Source organism: Chiloscyllium punctatum, chromosome 24, assembly GCF_047496795.1.
Source record: "Chiloscyllium punctatum isolate Juve2018m chromosome 24, sChiPun1.3, whole genome shotgun sequence".
Classification (NCBI taxonomy): Eukaryota; Metazoa; Chordata; class Chondrichthyes; order Orectolobiformes; family Hemiscylliidae; genus Chiloscyllium; species Chiloscyllium punctatum.
In genome coordinates this window covers 60,059,363-60,086,594 of record NC_092762.1, presented here as the reverse complement: position 1 = coordinate 60,086,594, position 27,232 = coordinate 60,059,363, and the positions used below count along the sequence as shown (strand labels likewise).

The 27,232-nt window shown below is 43.4% G+C and overlaps 1 protein-coding gene across 1 annotated transcript in view; it reads left to right on the top strand.

The window, feature by feature from the left end:
- Nucleotides 1–27,232, top strand: part of fbn2b (fibrillin 2b) — a 401,753-nt gene that overhangs the window by 294,463 nt on the left and 80,058 nt on the right. The window contains exons 21-35 of the mRNA XM_072593951.1: nt 1,044–1,181; nt 3,480–3,530; nt 4,397–4,522; nt 7,863–8,090; nt 9,370–9,495; nt 9,788–9,916; nt 12,077–12,202; nt 13,745–13,870; nt 14,946–15,068; nt 17,790–17,915; nt 18,717–18,842; nt 20,535–20,657; nt 21,763–21,885; nt 24,203–24,328; nt 24,876–24,998. Coding sequence (XP_072450052.1) covers nt 1,044–1,181; nt 3,480–3,530; nt 4,397–4,522; nt 7,863–8,090; nt 9,370–9,495; nt 9,788–9,916; nt 12,077–12,202; nt 13,745–13,870; nt 14,946–15,068; nt 17,790–17,915; nt 18,717–18,842; nt 20,535–20,657; nt 21,763–21,885; nt 24,203–24,328; nt 24,876–24,998 — 1,920 coding nt within the window. The remainder of the gene's footprint in view (nt 1–1,043; nt 1,182–3,479; nt 3,531–4,396; nt 4,523–7,862; nt 8,091–9,369; nt 9,496–9,787; nt 9,917–12,076; nt 12,203–13,744; nt 13,871–14,945; nt 15,069–17,789; nt 17,916–18,716; nt 18,843–20,534; nt 20,658–21,762; nt 21,886–24,202; nt 24,329–24,875; nt 24,999–27,232) is intronic.

Sequence of the window (27,232 nt, the reverse complement as noted above, 5' to 3'; positions counted from 1 at the left end):
GTCTGTGTGTTCTCTGGTACCTGTGTGTTCACTGGTGCCTGTGTGTTCACTGGTGTCTGTGTGTTCTCTGGTGTCTGTGGGTTCACTGGTGCCTGTGTGCTCACTGGTGCCTGTGGGTTCACTGGTGCCTGTGTGCTCACTGGTGCCTGTGGTTTCACTGGTGCCTGTGTGTTCACTGGTGTCTGTGTGTTCACTGGTGCCTGTGCTCACTGGTGCCTGTGTGTTCACTGGTGTCTGTGGGTTCAATGGTGTCTGTGGATTCACTGGTGCCTGTGTGTTCACTGGTGCCTGTGTGTTCACTGGTGCCTGTGCTCACTGGTGTCTGTGGGTTCTCTGGTGTCTGTGGGTTCTCTGGTGCATGTGGGTTCACTGGTGTCTGTCTGTTCTCTGGTGTCTGTGTTCACTGGTGCCTGTGTGTTCACTAGTGTCTGTGTTCACTGGTGTCTGTGTTCACTGGTGTCTGTCTGTTCTCTGGTGTCTGTGTTCACTGGTGTCTGTGTGTTCACTGGTGTCTGTGTGTTCTCTGGTACCTGTGTGTTCACTGGTGCCTGTGTGTTCACTGGTGTCTGTGTGTTCTCTGGTGTCTGTGGGTTCACTGGTGCCTGTGTGCTCACTGGTGCCTGTGGTTTCACTGGTGCCTGTGTGTTCACTGGTGTCTGTGTGTTCACTGGTGCCTGTGCTCACTGGTGCCTGTGTGTTCACTGGTGTCTGTGGGTTCAATGGTGTCTGTGGATTCACTGGTGCCTGTGTGTTCACTGGTGCCTGTGCTCACTGGTGTCTGTGGGTTCTCTGGTGTCTGTGGGTTCTCTGGTGCATGTGGGTTCACTGGTGTCTGTCTGTTCTCTGGTGTCTGTGTTCACTGGTGCCTGTGTGTTCACTAGTGTCTGTGTTCACTGGTGTCTGTGTTCACTGGTGTCTGTCTGTTCTCTGGTGTCTGTGTTCACTGGTGCCTGTGTGTTCACTGGTGTCTGTCTGTTCACTGGTGTATGTGGGCTGACAGAAGTGGGGACTGTGATAAATCCTGTTTTTTACCCCCCCAACAGACAGTATGAAGGGGACGTGCTGGCTGAATATTCAGGATGGGCGTTGCGAGGTGAACATCAATGGAGCAACACTGAAGTCGGAGTGCTGTGCCACCTTGGGAGCAGCCTGGGGCAGTCCCTGTGAACACTGCGAGCTGGGTACTCACTGAGACCGAGGGGTTTATTGGCGGGTGGTGGTAGGGGCATGGACACTGGGAGGGTGGTGTAATGGTGATATCACTTTTCCAAAGCCTGGACTTTTGCACTGGATTGAAACTAAACAGCAAGACCCAGCACCATGGTATATTTTATCATTCAACTTCTCAGTTGCATGCTTGTCCTAATTTGTTTTTCTTTTAATTCTGTCATGGGATGCTCACCAACCAATCCACCTTCCTGTAATCATCCATTTCACCTCCCCCTCCCACACCCCTCAAGACATGCCCATTCTGGGCCTTGTCCACCACCTAAACAAGGCCACACACAAACTAGACGGGGAACACCTCATCTTCCACCCTGGGAGCCTACAACCACATGACCTCAACACTGAATTCCCAGTTTCCAAACCTCCCCTCCCCCACCTCATCCCAGATCCAACCCTGATTCACCTCCACTGTCTTGACGTGACCAACCTATTCACCTTCCTTCCCACCTATCCACTCCACACATCCCACCGACCTATCACAATCACCTCCTACTTTTACCCAACTATCGCCCTCCCAGCTACCTGTCCCCCAGCCCCACCCTGCTTTCCCCTATTTATTTCTCAGCCCCCTTCCCCCACCCCAGTCCTCATGAAGGATTATGCCTGAAATGTTGCCTCTCTTGCTCTTTGGATGCTTTCTGACCTGCTGTGATTTTTCCAGCACCACACTTTATTGACACTGACTACACCAGCATCTACAGTCCTCACTATCTCCTATTTAGTGCCCATCACTAATTATCCCTCAACTGAATGGCTCACTGGCCATTTTCAGAGATAGATTAACAATTAACCACATTGCTGTGGGTCTGGATTCACATAGAGGCCAAAGCAGGTAAGGGCAGCAGTTTCTCCCTGTAAAGATGTTAGTGAACTAGATGGGTTTTTACAACAATTAGTGGTCACTATTACTGCCATGAGCTTAATTCTGGTTTTGTGAGTTGAGTTTTTCATTTGCTGCCATATGAAATGTGGTCAGGGAGCAGCTGTAGGCTATTCAGCCCCTCAGGACCGCTCTACCATTTAGTAAGATCATAACTGATCTGATTGTAACCTCAAATCCACATACCCAGCCTAACCCTGATAATGTTGTATCCCCTATCTGACCAAAGATCTATCCACCTCAGCCAGAAAAATATTCAAGACTTTGCTTCTAATTTTTTTTTACGACAAGTATTCTGAAGACTCACAGACTGCTGAGATATAAAGATGTTTCCTTATCCCTGATTTAAATGGGTAATCCTTTCTATTTTTAAACACAAATTCCAGGTTCCAGTCTGAGAATTGAACTCATGTTCCCACGACATTAGCCAGGGTCACTGGATTAGTAGTTCAGTGACATTACCCCTGCACCATTCACACCCTTATTTGAAACATTAAGGAAAGGGTGAGTGCTAAGTAGGCATTCATTGTATAAGTAGGGTTCAGGTACTTGTAATTGAAGGGGCAAAACGTGTTTAGAGAGATCACAGTTTTCCATTATTTTCTCTTTATTAGGGAGAAAGAATGAAAGAGAAACTGTGGCCCTACATATTTGGAGTGCCAAGTGGGCAAACACATGATTGTTGTTTATTAACTGGTGCCTAGTTTGAGTAGATGGGCAAGGGCACAGCAGAATTGGAGATGGGCTGAAGGCAGTGACAGATTGCTGCCTGAGAGGGGAAAAGAGAGGGAAATGCCCTTTTCTCCAAGAAATTTGATCCAGGTTAGCTACACAATCTAAGAACCATTTGTTTTAATGGACACACGATACTGGGATGTGAGCACACAAATTTGCAGCATGCATTTCAGCAGAAGATGCTCGTGCCAGGAAATGTTAATACATCGTTAATACATCTGTATATTCACCGGTAAAATTAATTTACAATGGTTCTACTGGCATATTGAAAATAGGTGCAACTATGTTATGGTCTCTCGCTTCCATAAATAATACACGATACAAATTTCTCCAAAGATGTGATTCTCCTGCCTTGTACCTAATTTGCTTTGTTCGAATATGTGCTGGATCAGCACTTTCACAGAGACTCTTGTGTGATATATTGTCAAGTCAGCACTCCACTCAAGTAAAAGATTTCACCAGGTGAAGTGAAAACCCAGAATTATTCAATTCTTAGATCTAACAGCCTCATAATTAGAATCTTGCAAAGATTAGACCTGTGGGTTTGATTATTTGCTGTTATGTATGTCTGTTAAAGGTTCAGAAGATAAACTGCCAAGAGCTGAATTAATGAACCAAATTTATGTTTCTTTTGCAGATCCCACCTGCCCCAGAGGCTATGCCAGAGTGAAAGGAGTTACTTGTGAAGGTCAGCTCAGACTCTTCAATCATTCCAACTAAAACAAGGATTAAATCACCTAGAATGCACTCAAAGAATGACATAAACCCACTCATAGATTTACATTACTATAGTATATAGTTAATATCCATCCTTATTTCCACTGACATCATAACCTACACAATAGTGTGTGTAGACTATTACAGATGAGTTTATACAAGCTGATAAGGGCTTACTGTTGAATTGGGAAGTTAACGTGACTATTATGCTGTTTGGCTTGGGAGGTGTTCCAGAAGTGATTTTGTAAAGACCTAACAGATTATTTAGGGTTTATAGAAAGTGAACCCAGAATATGACTCTTAAGTCAAACTATAAAAGTAGAACTTGTGGACAAAGGATCAAATCAGTTAGTGGCATACTTAGGGAAATAACAAGAAAGATTTTATGTAAAGAGTGCAAATAAAGGTGACATTGATCAGCCGGATGATATATATATCTCTGCAAAGATGACCAAAGGTGCTTTAGCTACCAAAAAAACAAAATTGTGGCTTTCAGCATTTCCAGGAGTACTAATCTGCAATTGTTCCAAATATTTACTCAAACATATTACAACTGTAGTTGTAAGTTATATCTAACATGATTCCATTTAGAGTTGGTGAACCCTGTTGCACTTCTACCAAACTGAAATACAAATTTTCTGATTAAATGTAGGCATCTGATATCATTATTGAGTTAACTCTTCCATCAAACATAAGATCTAATATTCAAATTGCTTCGTCCTTTTACCTCTGCATGTTTGCACTCTAACTTCCTCGAAATGTACCAATAACATTAAGCTATTTTGCTTGTTTTGCCATTGTGAAATGAATAACATATGATGTTTCTTTTTCCACCAGATGTGAATGAGTGTGATGTATTCCCTGGTGTTTGCACAAATGGACGGTGTGTGAATACACAAGGCTCATTTAAGTGTGACTGCCCTGAAGGACTGACTCTGGATGGGACTGGGAGAACCTGTGTGGGTAAGAACAGATCACTGAGGGACCTCCGTGGGAGAGTGTTTGCTTTTCGTCAATAATGACATAGCATGTTGTTCCCGGCTTTGGCATTGGCCATGGCATAATGGACAACACTCTTACCTCCTCATCAGACGATTCCAGGTTTATGTTCGACTCCAGCGATGTGATCCCAATTGGCTTTGATTTCCAAGCACTTCAATACAGTATTGATGGAGAGCTGCACTGTTGAAAAGGTCACCTTTTGGATGAGGTGTTAAAGAGATGCCCTCCAGCTGAGCTGAAAGAACCATTTTTTTTTGAGTACCTGAGCCCCTGCTTGATTGACCTTCTGATTCCTTGATCTCTGCTGTCAAATTCACAGCGTTTCATTGCACACAGTCAAATGGCTTCAAGTGCTTAGCTGTTTCATCTATTGAAATTTCAAGGAAAGGGTGGGAGGTAGGGCATAAATTGGCATAGCTGTTATTTTGAGGGCATATGTTTGAATGGAGGAGTGGATGGGAGGTGTGAGGATACCTCCCTTTCAAAATGTTACCTCATAAAAGTATTATAGTTCATGACTTTACTGATATACCGTGAGCCTTAAGCCTTTCAAAACCTGCCCAACTCCATTGGATAGAATAAAATAGAGAGAAAGGAGGTGCTAAATAAGTTGGTCATTTAAAATGAATAAGTTGCCTAGTACATGGGATGCATTTTAGGTTGCTGAGGGATACTAGGTAGAGGTAGCAGAAGCTCTGTCCCTGATCCTTCATTCCTCCTTTGGTAAGGGACTGATACTGCAGGATGGGAGGTTTCCAAACTAGATACATGATAGGCCAATCAGCCTAATGTTAGTCATGATAAAAACTACTGGAGACTGATACATGGTCTAAATGTTTACTGCCTAAGTAATCTAACAGTTCTTTGATGCAAAGCTTGGCAACAGAGCAAATAAAACAACAGTTGTAGACTTCAGGATAACATACAGATTGTAGATACATGGAGTTTGAAAATTAATGTGGTTAAATGTGAAGTTTGGAGAATCAACATGGGGAAAATCATCATCAACACAGTGCAAACACAAGAACCTACCTGTTTTCATTATTCTTTAAGTTATTAACAGTGACACAGCAAGGTGATAAGGTGAGTTTAATAAGGCTATATGGCTTAGTAAATAGGGAATTGAATGCAAAAGCAAATAAATTATGTTAAACCTTTACAAACCTCCGGTTAGGACTCAGAGTATTGTATATGATTCTGGGCATCAGAATGTTAAGAAAAAAGTGCAGGTAGTTTATCAGATGAAAGGATGGAAAAAGAATCTTGGTCAGTGTTGAGATATGGGAAGTTGGGATTCCTGTCCTTCGAACTGAGAGGAAATGGGGAGACTAATAGAGTATTCACAATTATGTAGAACTGAGATAGAGCAAGGAGTGAGAGACTGTTGCCTCTGGGTAGTAGATCATAAGTTTAAAATAATAATCAAGGTGGGAAGTGTAGATGATTTCGTTCATCTGATGAAGTTGTTATACTGTGGGTAACAGAGTAAATTCTATCCGAGGTTTTAAAGAACAAGTACTTGAAGAAGGCTAATTAGTGGAGATGTGAGACAAAATTACACAGGTTTTAGGAAACCTGTTAGAGCGATAATGAGATAAATGGCCTCCTCCTTTTGTTGTAAGGGTCTATGATCCTAAGGGAGTCTCTTATTGGAAGCCATTCATTTTGCTGTGGGAAGCACCATGTCCTCTGTTTGCCAGTGTCTGTGTTGAGTGACCCCTTTATATTCAGGAAAAGTAGTAGCATGAAGGAAAGGAAAGGAACCAATTCCCACACTTGGATCACACTCTCAACCAAAGTTCTCTGTCTACACATCCACTTGGAGGGTCCGTGCCTACAGTGCGTGTGCCAATTGGCACTGGGAACATTGGCTTGAGAAGGCGTTGTCTCACATGGACTTCACAGGCTCACACAGTAGCAGAGAAAGCTAGAGGGAACATAGTCCACTCTCTTCTGGGACATCATGCTTTATCTATCCAAAGACGAGGAGTTCAAGAGTTAGCCTGGTCAGTCTCACAGAGACCCACTGAAGAAATCTGTGACCCTCAGTAAACGCCACCCCAACCTGGTGGAGCTGTCCTTGAGACAGCTTCACATTACACTTAGATGCAGCAAGTCTGTGGAAGATGTCAAAACCAGTACTTCGTTATGCACCAGCTCCAATCCTTTGATAATCTCTGATGAAGGAGGAGAAAGTGAGGACTGCAGATGCTGGAGATCAGAGCTGAAAATGTGTTGCTGGAAAAGCGCAGCAGGTCAGGCAGCATCCAAGGAGCAGGAGAATTGACGTTTTGGGCATAAGCCCTTCTTCAGGAATGAGGAAAGTGTGCCAAGCAGGCTAAGATAAAAGGTAGGGAGGAGGGACTTGGGGGAGGGGCGTTGGGAATGCGATAGGTGGAAGGAGATTAAGGTGAAGGTGATGGGCCGGAGAGGGGATGGGGCGGAGAGGTCGGGAAGAAGATTGCAGGTCAAGAAGGCGGTGCTGAGTCCGAGGGTTGGTTCTGAGATAAGGTGGGGGGAGGGGAAATGAGGAAGCTGGAGAAATCTACATTCATCCCTTGTGGTTGGAGGGTTCCTAGGCGGAAGATGAGGCACTCTTCCTCCAGGCGTCGTGTTGCCATGGTCTGGCGATGGCGGAGGCCAAGGACCTGCATGTCCTTGGCGGAGTGGGAGGGGGAGTTAAAGTGTTCAGCCACGGGGCAGTTGGGTTGGTTGGTGTGGGTGTCCCAGAGGTGTTCTCTGAAACATTCCGCAAGTAGGCGGCCTGTCTCCTCAATGTAGAGGAGGCCACATCGGGTGCAGCGGATGCAGTAAATGATGTGTGTGGAGGTGCAAGTGAATTTCTGATGGATATGGAAAGACCTAAGGGATCCTTCCATATCCATCACAAAGTTTCCAGCACTTTTTCAGCTCTAATCTCTGATGAAGCCAATTAAAAGATCATTACTTGGAATTGCAATTGCTATCTGATAAAACCCCAACCAGAATCGAAAAAACTTTTCGCAAAGTTGAGCTTTGATGAATAGTCATGTGATCAGAGCAGAAGTGTGGCTAGATCAGTGCTACCTAAAGTAAGAGAGCAGTGATTTTTTTTTAAATGATAGACAGCAGATGCCTCTTTCAGGCACTAATGTGTTTACTGATTATTTCCAGCACTGTCTGTCCCTTTTCTGTTTAAATTTGTGTTTAAATTTAGTCTGAGCAAAATGTGGAGCATAGCTGTCAGTGATGTTACTCTATTGTGGAGTATTATTGCTGTGTAATGCCTTGGGGCTAACTCCATATTGTCTATTCCCTCCAGATGTTCGTCTGGAACACTGCTACCTGAAGTGGGAGGAGGATGAGTGCACACAGCCAATGGCGAGCCGGTTCCGTATTGACACTTGCTGCTGTTCGATTGGCCGTGCCTGGGGTGGAGACTGCGAGGAATGCCCACAGCCTGGCACACGGGAATATGAGGCTATTTGTCCCAGGGGACCAGGATTTGCCAACAGGGGTGATGTTCTGACAGGCAGACCATTCTACAAGGGTAATGGTTCCACGAATAACTATTTCAAATTACACATTGCATGTCCAGGCATTCTCCTCAGGATTTGTTGTCATGATTTTTGAATAAGCATTTATGTCAACATCTAAGAGTGAACATACCTATGTAAGCAGTTGCCTATAACAATGTCGCTTCCAGTTCTGGCCAATAAGTGAAACCGAAACAGGTTTCAGATGACTCTCTGCAAAATCTGGATATGAAAATAGTCATATTCATGAACAAGCTGTGGGAAATGTCACGGGCACTTCTCTTTCAAATGTTTCAATAAATACGGGAAAAATTACAAACTCCAGGAAAATATATCCCATATTACTGTTATTCCAAATCTTGGACATGCTTCTGATGTACAATTCCAGAAGTAATCCTCCAGCTGGTACAGCTGATCCACATCAAGGGCAGCACATTTCATCAATGTGTTGGTTTAGATAGATTTTTGTAATTAAAGCATTGATTCAAAACAGAGATATTTCACCAGTGCTTAGAATGCTGGGATATTTGTGCTGCCATTATATTCTCCTGCTCTCTCTCTCTCTCTCTCTCTCTCTCTCTCTCTCTGGCTCTCTTATAAATGAAAACTCAATCGTAACAATTTATACTCGGAACCAGGTGGGCTGCCAAGAGAGGAATAGAAAAGACAGAGGTACGTGTACCAGGAGAAAATCTGAGCAGGTCAAGGGGAGAATGCCACGTTTTCAAAGCATTGCAGGAGATAACAACAGCATGCTCTACAAATGAAGAGCCTTTCACCCAAAAAATTATGATTCTGATCTGGAGTTAAATGGCTGTGAATATTGGCGTGGCAGCATTTGTCTCAGTTGCAAGTTTATTTTTATGGGATGTGGCTTCACCACAGCTGTTTATAGACTCAGTCATTCCACTCCCTCTGAGGAGAAAGCCATCTTACCCAGATGCTTTCTGATCAGACGTTTGGCCATCCCAGCTATTTCCTATAATGGCAAGGGAAGTGAATCCAGATTAAACAGAATCAGCCCAGCTTCTCCAGTTATGGACAAGGGTTCGCCACCGTTGGCCCCAATGCCCCACTCCATGACCATTCTCTTCCTTCCTGTCCTCCTGGTGTTGATCATTTAAATATATTCAGTTCCCACTGCCTGTGTTTGGATCTGGATCCATATAAACAGCTCACCACCCTTTGATGTCAGGTTCCTTTCTCAATTGGATGGCTTCAGATTGAATATTTCCGACCTCTGATTTACACAGTGCTTATAATGATTGTACTGATCATCTTACTCTCTTCCAGATATCAACGAATGTAAGGTATTCTCCAGTCTGTGTACATATGGAACATGCCGGAACACAGTTGGAAGCTTTAAATGTCGCTGCGAGAGTGGATTTGCCCTAAACATGGAGGAAAGGAACTGTACAGGTAGAAAACACTAGGAGGTACAGGCTAGCTCGTTGTTTGAGACAGATTTAGGTAGCGTTATCTTCTGTTTATCTTTCTTTTCTATTTGCATCTGTCTCTGTCTCATTTACTGGTCAATAGTTTCTTTGACTGTCTGTCCTGCATTTCTTATCATCTGTCTAATTCTGTTCATCTGTATCCTCTTTATCTCTTGTTCCTTTTCTATTTAAGTCTGTTCCTTTTTTGTTTTCTTTTTCCCCTCTTTCCTGCTCAGTCACACATTCACTGTCTAATTGTCTTCTCATTTTTGTAGATATCAATGAATGCCGTATTTCACCGGACCTCTGCGGCCACGGCATGTGTGTGAACACACCAGGCAGTTTTGAATGTGAATGCTTTGAAGGATATGAAAGTGGTTTTATGATGATGAAGAACTGCATGGGTAAGTGATCATTACTGGCTGATCACTGTTGACAGTCTATGACTGGGTTTTCATGAACTAAATGGCACACACAAGGCAAAGTGAATCACAGCATAGCTCCGACTGAAGACAGCAGTGAAGGCTGAATGGACTGAATCAATAAAGTGTGGAGCTGGAAAAAGCACAGCAGGTCAAACAGTATCAGAGGAATAGGATCAGGAGAGTCGGTGTTTCAGGCTGGGCCCTTTCATCAGGACCAGACTTGAAATGTTGACTCTCCTGCTCCTGCTCCCCTGGTGCTGCTTGACCTGCTGTGCTTTTACCAGCTCCACACATGATCAAATCTGACATTCCAGCATCGGCAGTCCTCACTATCTCCAAGTGAATCAACTGAATGAAACACCACACTTTAAATACATCAGAGCTGAAGAATATGAAGAAACGGGAAGATGCATCAGCCTAACAAGTCAGTCCATCGTCAATGGATCATCTCCATCTATTCACCTCCTCATTATCTACTTCAACCGTGTCTTCCCACCATTTATATTCTTTCAGCTAAAACTCAGCAGCCTGATCCTCTCCGTTTCAACGGCCTTCCTTGATATGTTATTCCACAACTCAACGACTCTTAGGTGGAAAAGATGCTTCCCTACTTTACTCCTTACTCTTACATTCCTAATTTTAAATCTGCCTTCTTTGGAATTTGAATCCCAGCATAATGGACAACCTGTCTGGATTAGTTTGTAAATCCATTCAGACCTATTCAAACATTAATTAATATATCTCAAATTTTTTTGCTTAGTTTTTTTGTGTCACACCAAGCTAACTATTGTGCCCCTCTGACCCTTCCCCAGTGCTGTGACATCGCTCCTGTGACTTACTGACCAATGGAGGTCTAACCAACACCTTATACCCAGCAACAGTGCAGGCTGGCCTTCTGGTACTGTAGTTGAGGATTGTAACTCACTAATCATCTCCCTCCTACAGACCTGTGCTGTGTCTTCATCTTCTCAGGAGTAAAGACACCTACCAGATTTTTCCAAAGTTACTTCCTACCTTGTCCAATTGCCTCCATAGCCTGACCCTTAACCCCAATGTCTCTCATGGTCCTACGCTGCCTACAATTACTCTCAAGGACCACCATTAGTCTTGGTGCTCCCACTGCCTCTGCTCCCCCCCACTTTTCACAAAGGGGGTCAGGCAAAAAATGTACAATGAGATTCATGTGGTCTCTTGCTTTGAATAACTTGAATGGATGATGAGCTGTGCAGAAATGAATTTGGCACTGCAACATTACATTGTCTAAATTTGGAGTGCCCCCACCCAGGATCTGCTTTGGGTCCTTTTGATATGGATGTAATCTGACCTTGCATCTACACAGACGTTCCAGAACAGGAAGTACATAGTGAAGCCCAGCTCTCCTTATTGGAATGGCCTCAGCAGTCTTTGTGGTGGCCTGTTTTAATGGTTTCCACATGTTGCTTTGCTAGCAGAGGCTGATCTGTGCCAAACAATCCTTTATTCACTGGAGTTGGAAGCTGCTGTAGAACACTTAATAAATTCCACACAGTAGACATTGAGATTTAAAGAACATTCAAGAATTTACATTGCCTGAGCCATAATTAGAGGTGTGAACGAGATGTACCATTAGCATCAGAGAGAGTCTTTCATTGCACTGCAGACTTCACATCATGCCACAGGTCTGTCACTGTTCTGTAGGTCCCACAGTCCTTAGGAAGTTGCAATTTGTGTTACACAAAGGACACAGAGCTAGTGGCAATCACTCTACTAGTCATTGACTCACTTGTAGGCCTCCCACTTACACTGTTCCCAAGTCAGACCCTCTCACAAACATCCATATCTCTGCACAGAGCACTCCACAAATGCCACCCATAATGCCAAGTCAGCCCTAAAGCACTCTTCAACTTAGTATTTAGGGATTGTTTATCTATGCAGTGTTTAGTGCATTACATGTTTATGAAACGATCAATATACTTGTCTCTGTGTAAACACAATTAGACAGATTAAACAGCAATTCAATCATTTTTAGTATCATACTGAGTGCCGCATGCTCACTATTGCTACTGTTAACCCAAGAAAGAAACCCACATATTACATTGGCTCATGCTCTAGATGTTGACGTGAGGTTATATTTACATAACCTTTCTGTTCATCATCCAGATATTGATGAGTGTGAGAGAGACCCCTTGCTGTGTCGGGGAGGAACCTGTGTAAACACTGATGGCAGCTATGAGTGTATTTGCCCACCAGGTCATGAGTTGACCACCGAGGGAGATGGCTGTGTGGGTAAGTGGTTTTACAAATCTCTTTTAAGACAGTCAGTAGATGCTGTGTTTGTACTGAGAAAGTCTATGCAGCAACTTATAGAATATTAAGCCAGTCAAAGTAAGGTTCAACTTTCTTTAAACAAAAATTGACCTGGATTCTCTGATCACAGTTAAATTGCTGCTTCACTCCCATTTTACCGCACGCGAACAGAGCTCCACACGTTTGGCTATCTCGTCTGGTCCTGGCTCCTTCCGAATTATGGAGTGTTCTTCCACTGAGCTGCTTTGTCACAGGAATAACAAACCAGGTCCCCTCTTTACAAGACCAGCTTTCATATTTTAGAAAGTTTTGGCATAACGTTTCAGTATATTAATGATTGGATTTGTGAATGTAGGGGTAGAGTGGAACCTGGGGTTGGATGGTTAAGATTGGGATGGTGGGGGGAAGGTGAGCTTAGAAGCAACCAGATAGGGCTGGAGAGCTGTTGCAGGCTGTGGGTGGGGAGTGGGTAATGAAGGCAGGTTGGGACAGTGGGTAGTTAGGGTGTCGGGCTTGGGGGAGAGAGTTGTGTGGTGAGACCTAATCAGATCAGGTTAGAAGGTGATCATGTGGTGGCTGGGGGGAAGGGAGTGAGGGCTTACTGGTGAAATCAGTTAGTGGGAACTAGGCATGTGGAGGAAGTCAGGGGATAAGGTTGTGATTCATGTGCAGGGTCAGGCTGGGGTGTTGTGAGGTAGTTAAAAGGTTGGGGTGAGGGGTTACTGAGACTAGGATTTTTCTCTCTGAGTCGATGAGTGAATTGGAATCGTCCAAAATCTCTAACTCTTAACATCGAGTTTGAGACTTTGCAGAGTGACCTGGGAAGCAGGGAAAATACTTATCGAAAGTTGATTAATTCACAAGGAAACAGGTGCAGCCCTGAGGGATCCCACAACATGTCCCCAACAAGCTAGAGACTGGCTGATCTTCACCACCATCTCTCGGGTCAGACGGATCAGGGGTCACCAATTCTCACTATCTCAGCATATTTGTCTTTCAACCACCCCATCCCTATTTATCCTGCCATTGGTTGGTCAATCCATCCATTTTGGTGACAACTCACCTTCCCACACCAAGTAAAGAGATTATTTTATATTATATTTAAGTTAACTGTCAGCCAAAGAGCCATCTCCAATACTTTTACAATTAATAAATTAAAGTGGTCAAGCAAGATGAAACTAACGTAGAATTGTTTTTATATCCATGCAGTTTTTCTTCTTGGTCTTTTTTTGGTTCATGACTCTGGATAAACCAGCGTTTATTGCCTATTCTGAAATGTCCACATTGCTGTGGCTCTGGAGTCACAAGTAGACCAGACCAAATAAGGATGGCAGATTTTTCTGAAGGACATTAGTGCGCCATTAGTGGAGCATTCTCCCCATTGAATTCCCATTGACCCCACCATCTTTATTAATCCTGAAGGCCTCAGAAGTAATCTGGGATGTTTTGAGTTGAATGTGCTGTCAGCTGTTTAGTTTCTGTGTGACTGTCGAACACTCACAACTTTCTTCCCTGATACAGATATCAATGAGTGCTCGCTGAGTGACAACCTGTGCAAGAATGGCCGCTGTGTGAATATGATTGGGACTTACCAGTGTGCCTGTGACTCAGGATATCAGGGCACAGCGGACAGACAGGGCTGTGTGGGTAAGAGCTGCTTCCTTACTCTTAAACAATCAGTGGTTAAATTAGCTGTACAGTTGACATTAATCAGTGCAGTGCAAAATACAGATGAAACTCGCAACTTATATATTCTCTGTGAATATCATTTAACCTGTTCAGATGTTTATTCATCCTTTTCGGACAAGTAAACTGTTACAAGCTTGTGGTCAAATATAGTGGGTAATGGGAAATCTGTCAGATAACTGTGGCCAGTTACCATCCCACCAGTCTGCTTTCAATTGTCAGCAAATTGCTGGGAGGTGTCATGGTCAATGCTGTCTGACAGCACTTACTCACCAATAAGCTGTTCACTGATGCTCCATTTGAGTTCTGTCAGAGCCACTCAGCTCCAGACCTCATCTTCAATCCAAATATGGGCAAAAGGATTGAATTATTGCACCAGCTCTCACCATACTGTTCCTCAATCCCAGCACCTTGCCAAATCCCTCAGCACAATAAACCCTTCTCATCTCTGTCCAGAAACAGATCCAACTGTATTTTTCTTCCCATTTACACAAGCTTTTGGCTGAAGCTCCAACTGTGGTAACTTGGTCCATGATCTGACTATCATGTGCAGTAAAAAGTCTCCAAATGATCCCATCTCCTTCTAAATTTTGTAGGATTTACAGTAGCTTTTGATTTAATTGAATTTATCAACTCCTTTTATTAATTTGGAAAACATCACCCTAAAAATCATCTGTTTTCCAGCAAATAAACCGAAATTGCAACTTAGCGCTTCCCCTGAATGTTGATCCCTCAGGCATGGTGTTAAACAGCTGACCCTTCATTGTATCCTTTCTAGAGAATTGAATAGCTATTATGAATCAGATGTGCTGTGACACACCAGGTAGGATTTGAACTCGATTATCTAGCTCAGAAGAAAGGGACATTACTATTGCAAAACAAGGGCACAAATATTCTTGCTCCAGTCCACATACAAATCGTGGCCACATTACTGCAGAAGATCATGATTTTGTTTTTAATGGATAGATGTGAGATTACGAAAGTGTGTTTGAGTTACACAAAGGCCTGGCTCTCAGTTGTCTTTTTCTTCTTTCAGATATTGATGAATGTACAATTATGAACGGTGGATGTGATACACACTGCACAAACTCCGAGGGAAGCTATGAGTGCAGCTGCAGTGAGGGCTATGCACTGATGCCTGACAAGAGGACATGTGCAGGTAGGCAACATGCAATCCTTAACATTGACCACATCCTGTTGCACAGTGAACAGACCTAGTGATAACTACAACTTTGAATATCAGGCCTGAGGCTAAAGGAAACTTGTACAATTTCTCCTGCATTTCTGATCGGGATTCTGATTCTTATTATAACTGAACATCCATGAAGCTGTTAGAATTGTATTCACTCACAATCTTTAACCTCAAGGCTCAGCACATTCCTTACTCAACCATTGCCATCTGGTCAATTGAGTAGAGGATGCCATGCCATGAGCAGTATCAAGCATATCTTCGGAATGAGATGGCAGCCTATTGAAACTGCAACACAGGATCACGTGCATGCTAAACATAACAAACATCATGCAATAGGTGGAACTAAATGGTCCCAGGCTTGAATAGTGGCAGGCAATTAATCTGAGGCCCCATTCTCCCGCATCGTTGAGAATGGGGCCTCAGATTAATTGCCTGCCACTATTCAAGCCTGGGACCATTTAGTTCCACCTATTGCATGATGTTTGTTATGTTTAGCTTGCACGTGATCCTGTGTTGCAGTTTCAATAGGCTGCCATCTCATTCCGAGGATACGCTTGATGCTGCTCATGGCATCAGGACAAAGATAAAGCTGAAATATTTGCAGCCATCTTCAGCCAGAAGTGCCCAGTGGGTGATCCATCTCGGGCCTCCTCCTGAGGTACCTAGCTTCAAAGATGCCAGTCTCCAGTCAATTGATTCACTCTCTGTGGCATCAAGGAACAGCTGAGCAAACTTGTTACAGTAAAAGTTATGTATCCTGACAACATTCTGGCAATAGTACTGAATCCTTGTGCTCCCGAACTTGCCATGTCCCTAATCAAGTTCTTCCAGTACAACTACAAGACTCACCATTGACCCAATGATATGGGTCATTGCCAAGGTATAACCTGTCTACAAGAAGGCCAAACATGATCAGACCAATTACTGCTCCATCAATCTGTAGTCAACTATTATCACTGTGTTAGAAGGTATTGTGGAGAGTGCAATCAAGTGGCACTTATTCAGCGATAATCTTGATATCAATGCTCAGTTTGGGTTCTGCCAGGGCCACCTGCTATAGCATTGATCCGAACACAGACAAAAGCATCTCCTTCTGGAGGGTTGGTTGGAGTGTCTGCCCATCAAGATAGCAATTGACCTCGTGTGGTATCAAGGAGCCCTTGTGAAATTGTCAATGGGAATTGCGGGAAATAACTTACCACTTGGAGTCATAAAGGAAAGATGGTTGTAGTTGTTGGAGGGCAATCACCTCAGTCGCTGGACATCATGGTCAAAGTTCCTCAGGGTTGTATCCTGGGCAACGTGTACCTTCAGCTGTTCTATTAATGACTTTCACTTCATCTGTAGTTTCGAAGTGGGGATGCTCACTGAAGATGGCACAGTGTTCAGTACCATAAGCACCTTATTGCTCCTGAAGCAGCTGTGCCCACATGTGTAAAAAACTAGACAACATTTAAGTTCAGGTTGATTAGTAACAATCAACATTCATACCACACAAGTACAAGAATTGCACAAATACTGTCTCCAGTAAGAAAATACCTAACCATCTCTCCTTGACATTGAATCGTATTGCCGCCACTGAATTCCCCACTGTCAACATCCTGGAAGTTAGTATTGATCAGAAACTGAACTGGATCAGCTACATAAATGCTGTGACTGCAACAGCAATTCAGAGGCAGGGAAATCCATGGTGAATAACTCACCTCCTGACTTCCCAAAGCCTGCCCAGCATCTACAAGGCACAAGTATGCTGGAATATTGTCCACTTGTCTGGAAGACAGGAGCTCCACATCACCCAAGACCATCAAAGACAACGCAGCCCACTTGATCAATACTTCATACACCACCATTCGCTCCCTCCACCACCGATGCAATGTGGCACCAGTATGTGCTATCTGCAAGAACACTAAGCTTCACATTGAGACACCTTTAAAAGCATCTCCAACAAGGGCATTGGACACATAAGAACATGTCCACCTAGAAGGCCTTCATTGCACATCAGTAAAACTTGGAACCGTTTCACTTTTCAGTCACTGCTGCTGGATCAATATCCTAGAATCCACTCCTTAAACGTGCAGTGAATATTCCTCCACTCCATGGACTAGACCATGGTGGTTCATCACCTCCTCAACAGCATTTAATAATTGGCGACAAATGCTGGCTTAGCCATTGAGGCCTACCATCGCATAAGGAATACATTAAAAATGTCAGGACTCAGCGCCACATTTTATTAACACACGATTCAATAATAACAGGGATTTTTCCGAAGAGTCAGATTGTTATCTTTAAATCCTGTAACTTTTGTACACCAGAGGTAGTAAGGTTGTGGGAAAAGGTGTGTATTAGGAGTTAGGTCACAGGTCAACCACTGAACAACACAACAGGCTCAAACAGTTAAATGGCCACCTTCTGTTCCCATGTCCTTCTGCTCGCTAACCATAGGAACGTGGATGTTTCCGCAGTCCAACTTCCAGCACACAAAACAATAAATGAAGCACCTCATGCAGACAGACTGTTTCCTTGAATAAAAACTAGTCAGCTCCTTACAACAGCACTGCTCCCACTAACTGTGGTGCACAGATTTATTTCATGACCAGTGAAGGTCTGACTAAAAGTTAAAGGTTTCAGTGGGAGAGCTATGTGTAAAATTGAATATTTTTGGTGACTTATTGATTTTGTTTTGTTCAGATATTGATGAATGTGAGGAGAATCCTGATATTTGTGAGGGTGGACAATGTACCAACATCCCTGGGGAATATCGCTGCCTCTGCTTTGATGGGTTTATGGCTTCGATGGACATGAGGACCTGTCTGGGTGAGAACTGAAGTCCATCGCTTTTGTTAAAACGTTACATGATTAGCCGGAGCTCCCTATAAGTCAAGAACGGTGTGTCAGCATTTGGAGATAGTGAGACAAGATTTCAGAATCATTGATAATATTTTATGCACTACCTTAATTACATTGTCACTCCTGCTTCCTTTTATAGTCCAGTTACCAGGCAACAGTGAACCAGGCCAGATCATATGATCTGAATCACATGCTGAGGGCAGGTTGCTCGCTCCAAATGGGGTCTTGCTAACATTTAATTTTACACAGACCCTCAATGCCTCCTACCAAATCAATGGAGTTTTAGGGTTTCCAAATGTCTCAGGAGGCAAGAACAGAGAGATTCATGGGAAGAGGGGCAAACACAATTCATGTGGGAGCATGTGATGGTGATTCATGGGAAGAGAGAGAGAATCAGTAATGATTGAGAGGAAGGATGAAGCTACTGGTTGGTGGGAGGAGGGGACATGAAATGGATCCAGCCGTGAGAATGGGTGAAAGTTTGAGTAGAGGGAAGGGCAGATCCAAAGGTGAATGCGGGGAGAAAGGCAACCAGCAGTTTTGGCACTGCACCTACTATGATAACAATGGGAAATAACCACTGTATGGCTCATTTACAACCGTCTGAAACTTTAAAGTGCAATATTTGAGCTTAAGCTGCCCTTCCCCTACAGCCCCCTGTCGTGCCAGCACAGACTGAACCTTAGACCTCAGACTTCTACTCTGGCGAGCTCCAATTTCATTATTTAATGTGGAAAATAAATCTCTCATCTTCAACTTCCCTTCCAGATGTTAACGAATGTGACCTGAACCCTAACATCTGTCTCCACGGCGACTGTGAGAACACCAAAGGCTCTTTTATCTGTCATTGCCAGCTGGGATACTTTGTAAAGAAAGGAACAACAGGATGCACAGGTAGGAATGTTCATTATTCACCTTGTTCTCCTGCAGACCTTCCATTGGTGTTCAATCCCATTCTCTGAACTGTCGTCCAATCAAAGGCTCTTTGTTCAGTTTTTGATGGAAACGTGGCGAGTATTTCCCCATGAGTTTGATGTGGTTCAGAGTGAAGGGATGACCCTTTAGAATTGAGATGAGAAGGAATACATAGAACATTGAACATAGAACATTACAGTGCAGTACAGGCCCTTCAGCCCCACGCACTTGCTACTCTCTGAGTAAAGAACCTACTTCTGACATCTATCCTATATCTAACACCCCTGAATTTAAAGCTATAGTGGGCTATCTGTGGAACTCATTGCTGCAGAAGGCTGTAGAAGCAAAGTCATTGAGTGTATTTAAGACAGGGATAAATAGGTTCTTAATTAGAAGACAATCGAGGGTTACAGGGAACAAATTTGATTGGCTATTGGCCTAATTCTGTTCAAATGTCTTATGGTCTTAAGGTGAAACCTTGCACTTCCTGCATCAACCATTCTGAGGTGTCCTGCAATGAGATTTTTGATTTAGGGCCTATTAAAAGTAGTTGACCACATGCTCTCTAACAGTTGTCCTGAAGCCAGAGGAGAGTGTTCCCTCTTTCCCCAGGGAATGTTCAGGCTGTCAAAATCACCCGCCACTACACTGTAGTGGGATTTTTAGAACCTGCTCATTTAAACAGAAGTGGACTAGGTTGCAAAGTCATTGCAAACCCAGCGTTAGCGTTCAAATCAGAGAAAATGGTCCTGCCCTCTTAACTTACCTTCCTCTTCCCTTTTCATATTTCCTGCATTGCACCTTGTCATTACAATTCAAACATACACAATTGGTAAAACGCGTGGGCAATTCTGAGGTAATGTAAGATTTGCTTTGTGAATATCCCTCGTTGGCAGGGCATTGAAGCCAAAGACAGCACAGCTTCAATCTTGACAATGATGTCAGGGTTCTGTAGCTGTGAGAAGATACTTGAGAAATAGAAATTTTTGACATTGGACCAGAAAATTACTATTTCACCTGTTGTAACAAACATTCATTTATTTTAAATTGTCAATAAGTAGGTGGCTAGGAAAATGTCTTTAGATATTTGAAATATGAAATGATCCCCAAGACTGAGATGAAGCAGAGAACTTTTGAGGGGAAATGATTAGATAGTTGAAGCAAAGAATCCAGGGTGAGAGGAAGTGAGTGGAGAGGTGGGATCAGTTTTGCCTTATTCTAGCAAAGAGCCGCACACACTGAGTTGTAAAATTCTATTATTTTAATCTTCTAATGAACATTATGCCACATTGTGTCCAGTCCTCCAACACTCATTCCATTTCCTGACCACCTTGTTCCAAGTCCCAGCACGTTAGGTGACTACCATGACATTAGCACCTCTAGAAGTTGTACCATTTCAAAAAAAATGATACCCACGCTTAATATGGAAGAACTAATGAAGCAGGATTTTAACCAGAGTATTTTTCACACAGTAGCTAACAACGTTAATGCATTTTGCAGACCATTCTACAATTGAAGCAAATGAATTTCTACAAAGTATGGCTCCTTCATCTAGCAATTTGGAGATATATTTGGAGATAACTTACATTGTACAATTCTGTAATTTGGAATGTTCCAGATCTGTTAGTACCACTACAGCTTCATCGCTCAAAGCTTCTTTCCCTTTTTCAGATATTGATGAGTGTGAAGTTGGAGCTCACAACTGCGACATGCACGCCTCTTGTGTGAATGTGCCAGGCAGCTTCAAGTGCAAGTGTCGTGATGGATGGATTGGAGATGGACTGGAGTGCATCGGTGAGTATGTCAGTGCATTAGGGCTGACATTGATTTCCGTTGAAATGGGGAAATCAACTTCATCAAGAAGGAAAGAAAATCAAAGAGACGCAGCCTCTTTAAACACAGTTTTCCAAGCCAAGGTGCTGTGTATCTTGGAAGAAAGTTGCAGATGGTGGTGTTCCTGTGTGCTGGTGATCTTTAACTTTCTAGGTGATAGAGGTCATGGATTTGGGAGATGCTGTTGAAGAAACCTTAGTATTTTGCTGCAGTGCTTCTTTTAGATGGTACCCATTGCTGGTACGGTGAGTCAGTGAGGGTGAATAGAAGGCTGCTCTACAGTCAAAAAGAACTGAATTTACAGAGGCTAAATGCCAGTTTAATAATGGTTACAGACTGTTACTCAAGTTAACTATGCAGGAGGTAACTCTGATCTTGTGTTTAGAGGGCTGTTGTTTAATGAGTAAGACTCTAACCATTAGAGTTTGGTGAGATTGCATTCTGATTTGTGTACTCGATGCTGAGATTTATTACACAATCACACCATGTCTGTGTGGATCCCTGTGATCAAAACAATGGAAATCTCTCTTTATCCTCCACTCCCACCATCCCTCCTGACCACTCCGTAATCCCCTCCTGCTGTCTATCCATCAGGCTGATACCTCTCCTCTCCCCAGCATTGGAGATGGATCAGCATTGGACTATGAAGGCCCCAAGTGTGACCTCCCCCACCGCCCAAAGACTCTGCCATTACCCAATCACAGACTGTCACAATTTTTGAGATTCAATAATTGGTCTCAGCACCCCAGAAAAGGAGGTCAGCCCAGGTGCCTGTAAATATTTGCATTTCTAAACATTCATTTGTTATTCAACTTATTTGATGTAAAAAGCATTTAAAAATCAAACCTGAAGATTAGATCAACAATAACATTTTGGGGGCATTAACATACTTGGCTTCGCTCACCGTATCATTGAAACGGAGGCACCCAGTGAAGGTAAAGGCACCAGCTATGAAGATTCCAGCTCCGCCCATGAGGTGGTTGCCCGGAGACACCTCGGATGAATGAGAGATTTGTATGCAGTTGGGGAATATGATTGGTGATAGCCTTTGATCTTCCCATTACAGATCTGGATGAATGTGCCACTGAGGAACACCAGTGTAATCCCAGTGCCAACTGTCTGAACACACCAGGCTCGTATCGCTGCACCTGTAAGGATGGCTTCAGTGGTGATGGCTTCAGCTGCTCAGGTAATGGTTCCCCAGCAAGTAATAGAGAGATTAACTGGACTCGTGCAGCCAACCTGGGAGCATTTGCTGTTCCATCTTCTGAATAGTCAGTGACTAGTCTGATCATTTTTTATTAAAACTGGGCAGGGTTCATGTAACTTTGTGTCTCCTTTTCCTTCTCTCCTCTCTGGTGCTGTCATTAGAGCCTGTGACTCTTTAACTTCCAAAAATTCCTTCCTCTCTATACGCATAATTACCAACCAGGCTATTCATGTACAGCCGTCGAGAAAAGCATTTGTAAAGCCAAATAAGAAAGGATTGGTTGGGACTGGTTTGATTGTGCAACTCTCCATTCCCTATTGCCTCAACCCATTTTGCGCATTTGTAGGTCACTCACCCTTCGAGAGTAGTCTGAGCATATCTGATCCTGCCAACTCCCACCTTTCAAAGGCAGTCTAGCTGACAGAGGCCCTGTGCTCTTCTCAGTGAGCAGCCAATACAGCACCACAAAGACATGCCATTTGCCTGTTATAGAGTCATAGAGATGCACAGCACAGAAACAGACTCTTTTCTAACCCGTCCATGCTGACCAGATATCCCAACCCAATCTCGTCTCATTTCCCAGCACTTGGTCCATATCTCTCTAAACTCTTCCTATTCATATACCCATCACGATGCCTTTTAAATGTTGCAATTGTACCAGCCTCCACCACTTCCTCTGGCAGCTCATTCCATACATGCACCACCCTCTGCGTGAAGATGTTGCACTTTACGTCTTTTTAATATCTTTTCCCTCTCACCCTAAACCTATGCTCTCTAGTTCAGTCATAACCATAGAGATGTACAGCATGTAAACAGACCTTCCAGTCCAACTAGCCCATGCAGACCAGATATCCTAAATTAATCTAGCCCTACTTGCCAGCATTTGGCCCATATCCTTCTAGCTCCTTCCTATCCGTATACCCACCCAGATGTCTTTTAAGTGTTGTAATCATAACCACCCTCCACCACTTCCTCTTACAGTTCATTCCATACACGCACCACCCTCTGCACAATAAAAGTTACCCCTTAGGTTCCTTTTAAATCTTTCCCTCCCACCTTAAAGCTATGCCCCTAGTTTTGGACTCCCGTACCCTGGGAAAAAGACCTTGACTATTCACTCTATCCTTGCCCCTCATGATTTTATAAACTTCTATAAGTTACCACACCTCCCCCCCCCCCCCCTCCCCACCCAAGCCTCTGATGCTCCAGAGAAAACAGCCCCAGCCTATTCAACCACACCCCAAAGCTCAAATCCTCCTATCGTGGCCACATCCTTGTAAATCTTTTCTGAACCCTTTCAAGTTAGGAGAGAGAACAGAATCAAACACAGTATTCTAAGAGTGGTCTAACTAGTGTCCTGTACAACCACAACATGACCTCCCAACTCCAATACTCAATGCACTGACTGATGAATTTTGTAAATGTGATGGCTGTACCTTTTAGATTCTACCATTCCTTTGAATATGGAAGTGTGCTGAGTTTTCATTTCCCATACCCATACATCTGCTAATCAATGCATTTGACCTGATTGAAGGTGATGCCATCTTACTGAAAACTGCTTTTAAGCAGGCTGCACAGAGGGAGCCCATAAAGTGTGGACTGCATTATCTTTGATATGACTCAGTACATAGTGGATGCATCAGCACCTGCCTCTCACTGTCTTATTAATAAATCCCTGTGTGCTTTCTTCAGATATAGATGAGTGCACCTTCCAGAATATTTGTGTTTTTGGAACTTGCCATCTTACTGAAAACTGTTTTAAGCAGACTGCAAAGAGGGAGCCCATAAACTTTGGACAGAAAAGAATCTTTTGTGTTGCAATTGTTTTCCTAGCACCTCTCAGGACTGCAACTTCCCAGCAATCGAGTGGAATCAGAATTGAGTTGTCGCATCTTTAATGGAATTGTATCTCCATTGAAGCTGCCCTGGGTCCACAGTATCCATGCAACAAAGTCAATATCAATGGTATGGATCTTCCAACACTGAAAGCTCATGCTACATGAATGAGCAAAATGGGTTTAACTTCAGGTCACATAACAACTTGCTGAGTATTACCCTTCATGTGAGGGTGACTTCAGAAGATTAATAATAATGTTGTAGCTGGGATGATGAGGGAGCACTTTCTGTATAACCTACTTTATCCAGTGTTCATTTGCTGGACGTATGTCACCTCATATTAGCTGGCCTGGCTGGCATAGGGAGGAAGTGAGAGGAGGAGGAGGTGATGCCTGGAGTATGATGGTATCAGTGCTGCTCATGCTGTACTACTGACTAGACGACATGTTTTCCTTTGCAGATGTTGATGAATGTGCTGAAAATGTGAACCTGTGTGAGAACGGGCAGTGTCTGAATGCTCCTGGGGGTTATCGTTGTGAATGCGAAATGGGATTCACACCGACCGAGGATAGCAAGGCCTGCCAAGGTGAGGTTTGATGAAAGGCTTTTTTAGGAAGCCACAGCATTTACATTCCAATGAGATATGTTCACTTTTCTCACAACAGTATTAACAGTCAGTCATGGAGATGGTCCAAGTCAGACTCACCAAATCCTGGCAGTAACTTTGATTTTTCCCCTCGGGTGATTTTGGCTTCCCCTTTGTTTGTTCAGTGAATGTACAGACCTGATTATTAAGCTTGACAGACATTTATCAAATTAAAAGATATCCACTTGAAACAGGAACTGAGGATACTAATACATCATGGATATTTGTCGTGGTTTCTATTTTTCTCAGTGGTGGTTTGATCTTTTATCTAGAGATGCCTAAGAGTGTCGATGAACTGTACTCAGTCCAAGAATTTGTTGGCAACAGTTTACTGAGCACATCTGATGGTAAATAACAATATATGTTCAGGGACCCTGTGCATCTCAGACCCCTACTGCATTATCTTTAATATGACTCAGTACATAGTGGATGCATCAGCACTTGCCTCTCACTGTCTTATTAATAAATCCCTGTGTGCTTTCTTCAGATATTGATGAGTGCACCTTCCAGAATATTTGTGTTTTTGGAACTTGCCAGAACCTACCCGGAATGTTCCGCTGTGTTTGTGATGATGGTTACGAACTTGACAGAAGTGGAGGCAATTGCACAGGTGAGCTCAAACTGACAATGGATAAGTGCAGTAATCAGTCCTATTCATACATTGCCTTTAATGGTTGATGCTACAGTTAGTCTCATTAATAACCCTGACTTACTTTGATAATTCTGTGCCACATTTAGTCAGTGGCACATTAGTAGGACCCCTGCCTCCCATGACAGATGGTCTTGGATCAAATCCCTCCTGCCCCAGAGGTGTGTCACAGCATGTCTGAACAAGCTGATTAAAATAGCCAAGAAATGTGTTCTGTAAATGTGTTTTTTTTTGTGCTTTATTGACAATTAAAACAAAACAATAAATTCTTTATAAAATATCTGTAAATCTTGTATTAGCAGAGTGCAGGTACTATTACACACACGCTGACCGTCAATAATTCATGACTCTGATCTATCTTTTGAGCTTTCTTGTAAATGATCTGGCCATACATGCCTTTTCCTCCCATTCTCCACCACCACTGATCTAATAAGTCACCTTGAAAGCGCTGCATGAATTATAGAAAATACATAGGTCAGTCAGAAAAATGATTCAAACACAGTTACTTTAGCTATCTTGTAATGTAGGATTTTCCCACAAGAAAGAGAAGAATAGGCTTCAAGGATCAAAGCTTAGAGTCTGGAACTATAATCTAAGGATCAGGTTTCCCTTCTGATGACTTATGTGTGACCCATCAGCGTCATACTGAAATGGGATAAACAGTCAAAGAGGCAGCCAAGCTTGGAGTATGTTTTTGTATAGCTGATAGTCAAGTTGGAATGAAATACTGAAGCCCAGAACAGCTGATGTGTCTGTCCACTCACACATTCAACTGCAGTTGGTCACCATGAGCAAAGGAGTATGGAGTAATAAACCCATTATAGTGTTAACTAGGCGCAAGATAGCGGCAGTCTGAAAAGTCTGCTGTGTTGGGCTCTGTGCCATACCCCAAGCAAGGTGGGCTCCTACTCCACCGCCACCCCCTCCCTCCAACTGGGCAACCTCTCCACCACCCCCCCAACCCCTCCATTAGCCACCCCTGAGGAAAATTGAGTATAAAGCAAGCTGAGCACCTAAAACCTTTTAAGTTTGGATTTGGAGGTTCTGGAGTCAAAAGGAAGATGACTAAAGGAAAGGGACATAGGAGAGTGCAACAGGCAGAGCACTCCCCTTACTGTGGTGGGTATACCCGTAGCTGCTGCCCCAACACCCTTGGCAGCGCCTTTAAGCTCGGCCGGGCAGCAGCATCTACTCACAGAGTTTGCAAAATTCCGTGAAAAAAAATCGAAACAGCAATGGAGCCGATTACTGCCATGCTGACAAAGCATGAGCAGGAGATCCGGGCTCTGGATTGGCACATGGAAGCAGTCAAGCAAAGGGCCACGGCCTCGGAGACTGTGACAGAGAAGGGGTGGGTCCAAACCTTGGAAGGCCAGGTTCGGGCCTTGCTGGAACAGGTTGACAACCTTGAAAATTGAGGTCGGAGAAAAATCGTACGTGTCATGGGTCTTCCAGAGCATGAGGAAGGTGAGAATCTGGCAGAGCTCCTGGAGAACTGGCTCCCGGAGTTGCTGGGCCTGGAGATTGAGTTGGGCCGGGTGAATGTGGTGCGGGCCCACTGCATCGTGATGTGTAGGTCTGGGTCAAGTCAGCGTCCCCACCCAGTCCTAGAGCGACTCCAGCACTATAATGAAAAGAAGTTAATAATAGAAACATCCAGAAGACTGGGAAGGGATCCACAGGCTCTGTATACAAAGGTTCGAGAATTATGTTTTTTCAAGACTTTTCTGGTGCCATAATTAAGAAGAGGAAGACTTTTGATGATGTTAAGAAAAAAATTAAGAGACTGAAATATTCAATGTTCTCTGAGGTACCTGGCAGTACCACGTTTTAATTATGGGGGAATCTGTCTATAACTTCAACTCGGCAGAAAAAGCAAAAGAATTTGGAAACTCACTGAAATAATAGACTTGAACCGAGGGGAAAAGAGGAAAATATGTGTATGGACAATGGCATAATTTTTTAAATTTTTCTTTGTTCTTTTCCTTTTCGTAGTTTCAGGCCTTATAGGCTTGGTATTGCTTTGGTGTAAAATCTGGTTTGTTTCATATTGTAACCGTTTGATAGGTATCTGTTATTTTACTGTTCTGTTTTTCTGGGTGAGGGGTACTTACTTCTTTGGTGTAAGGATGTGTGGAGTTGAGATTTGGAGGAGGAGGGGGAGGGGAGGGAGTCCTTTGTTAACTTGTAGGAGT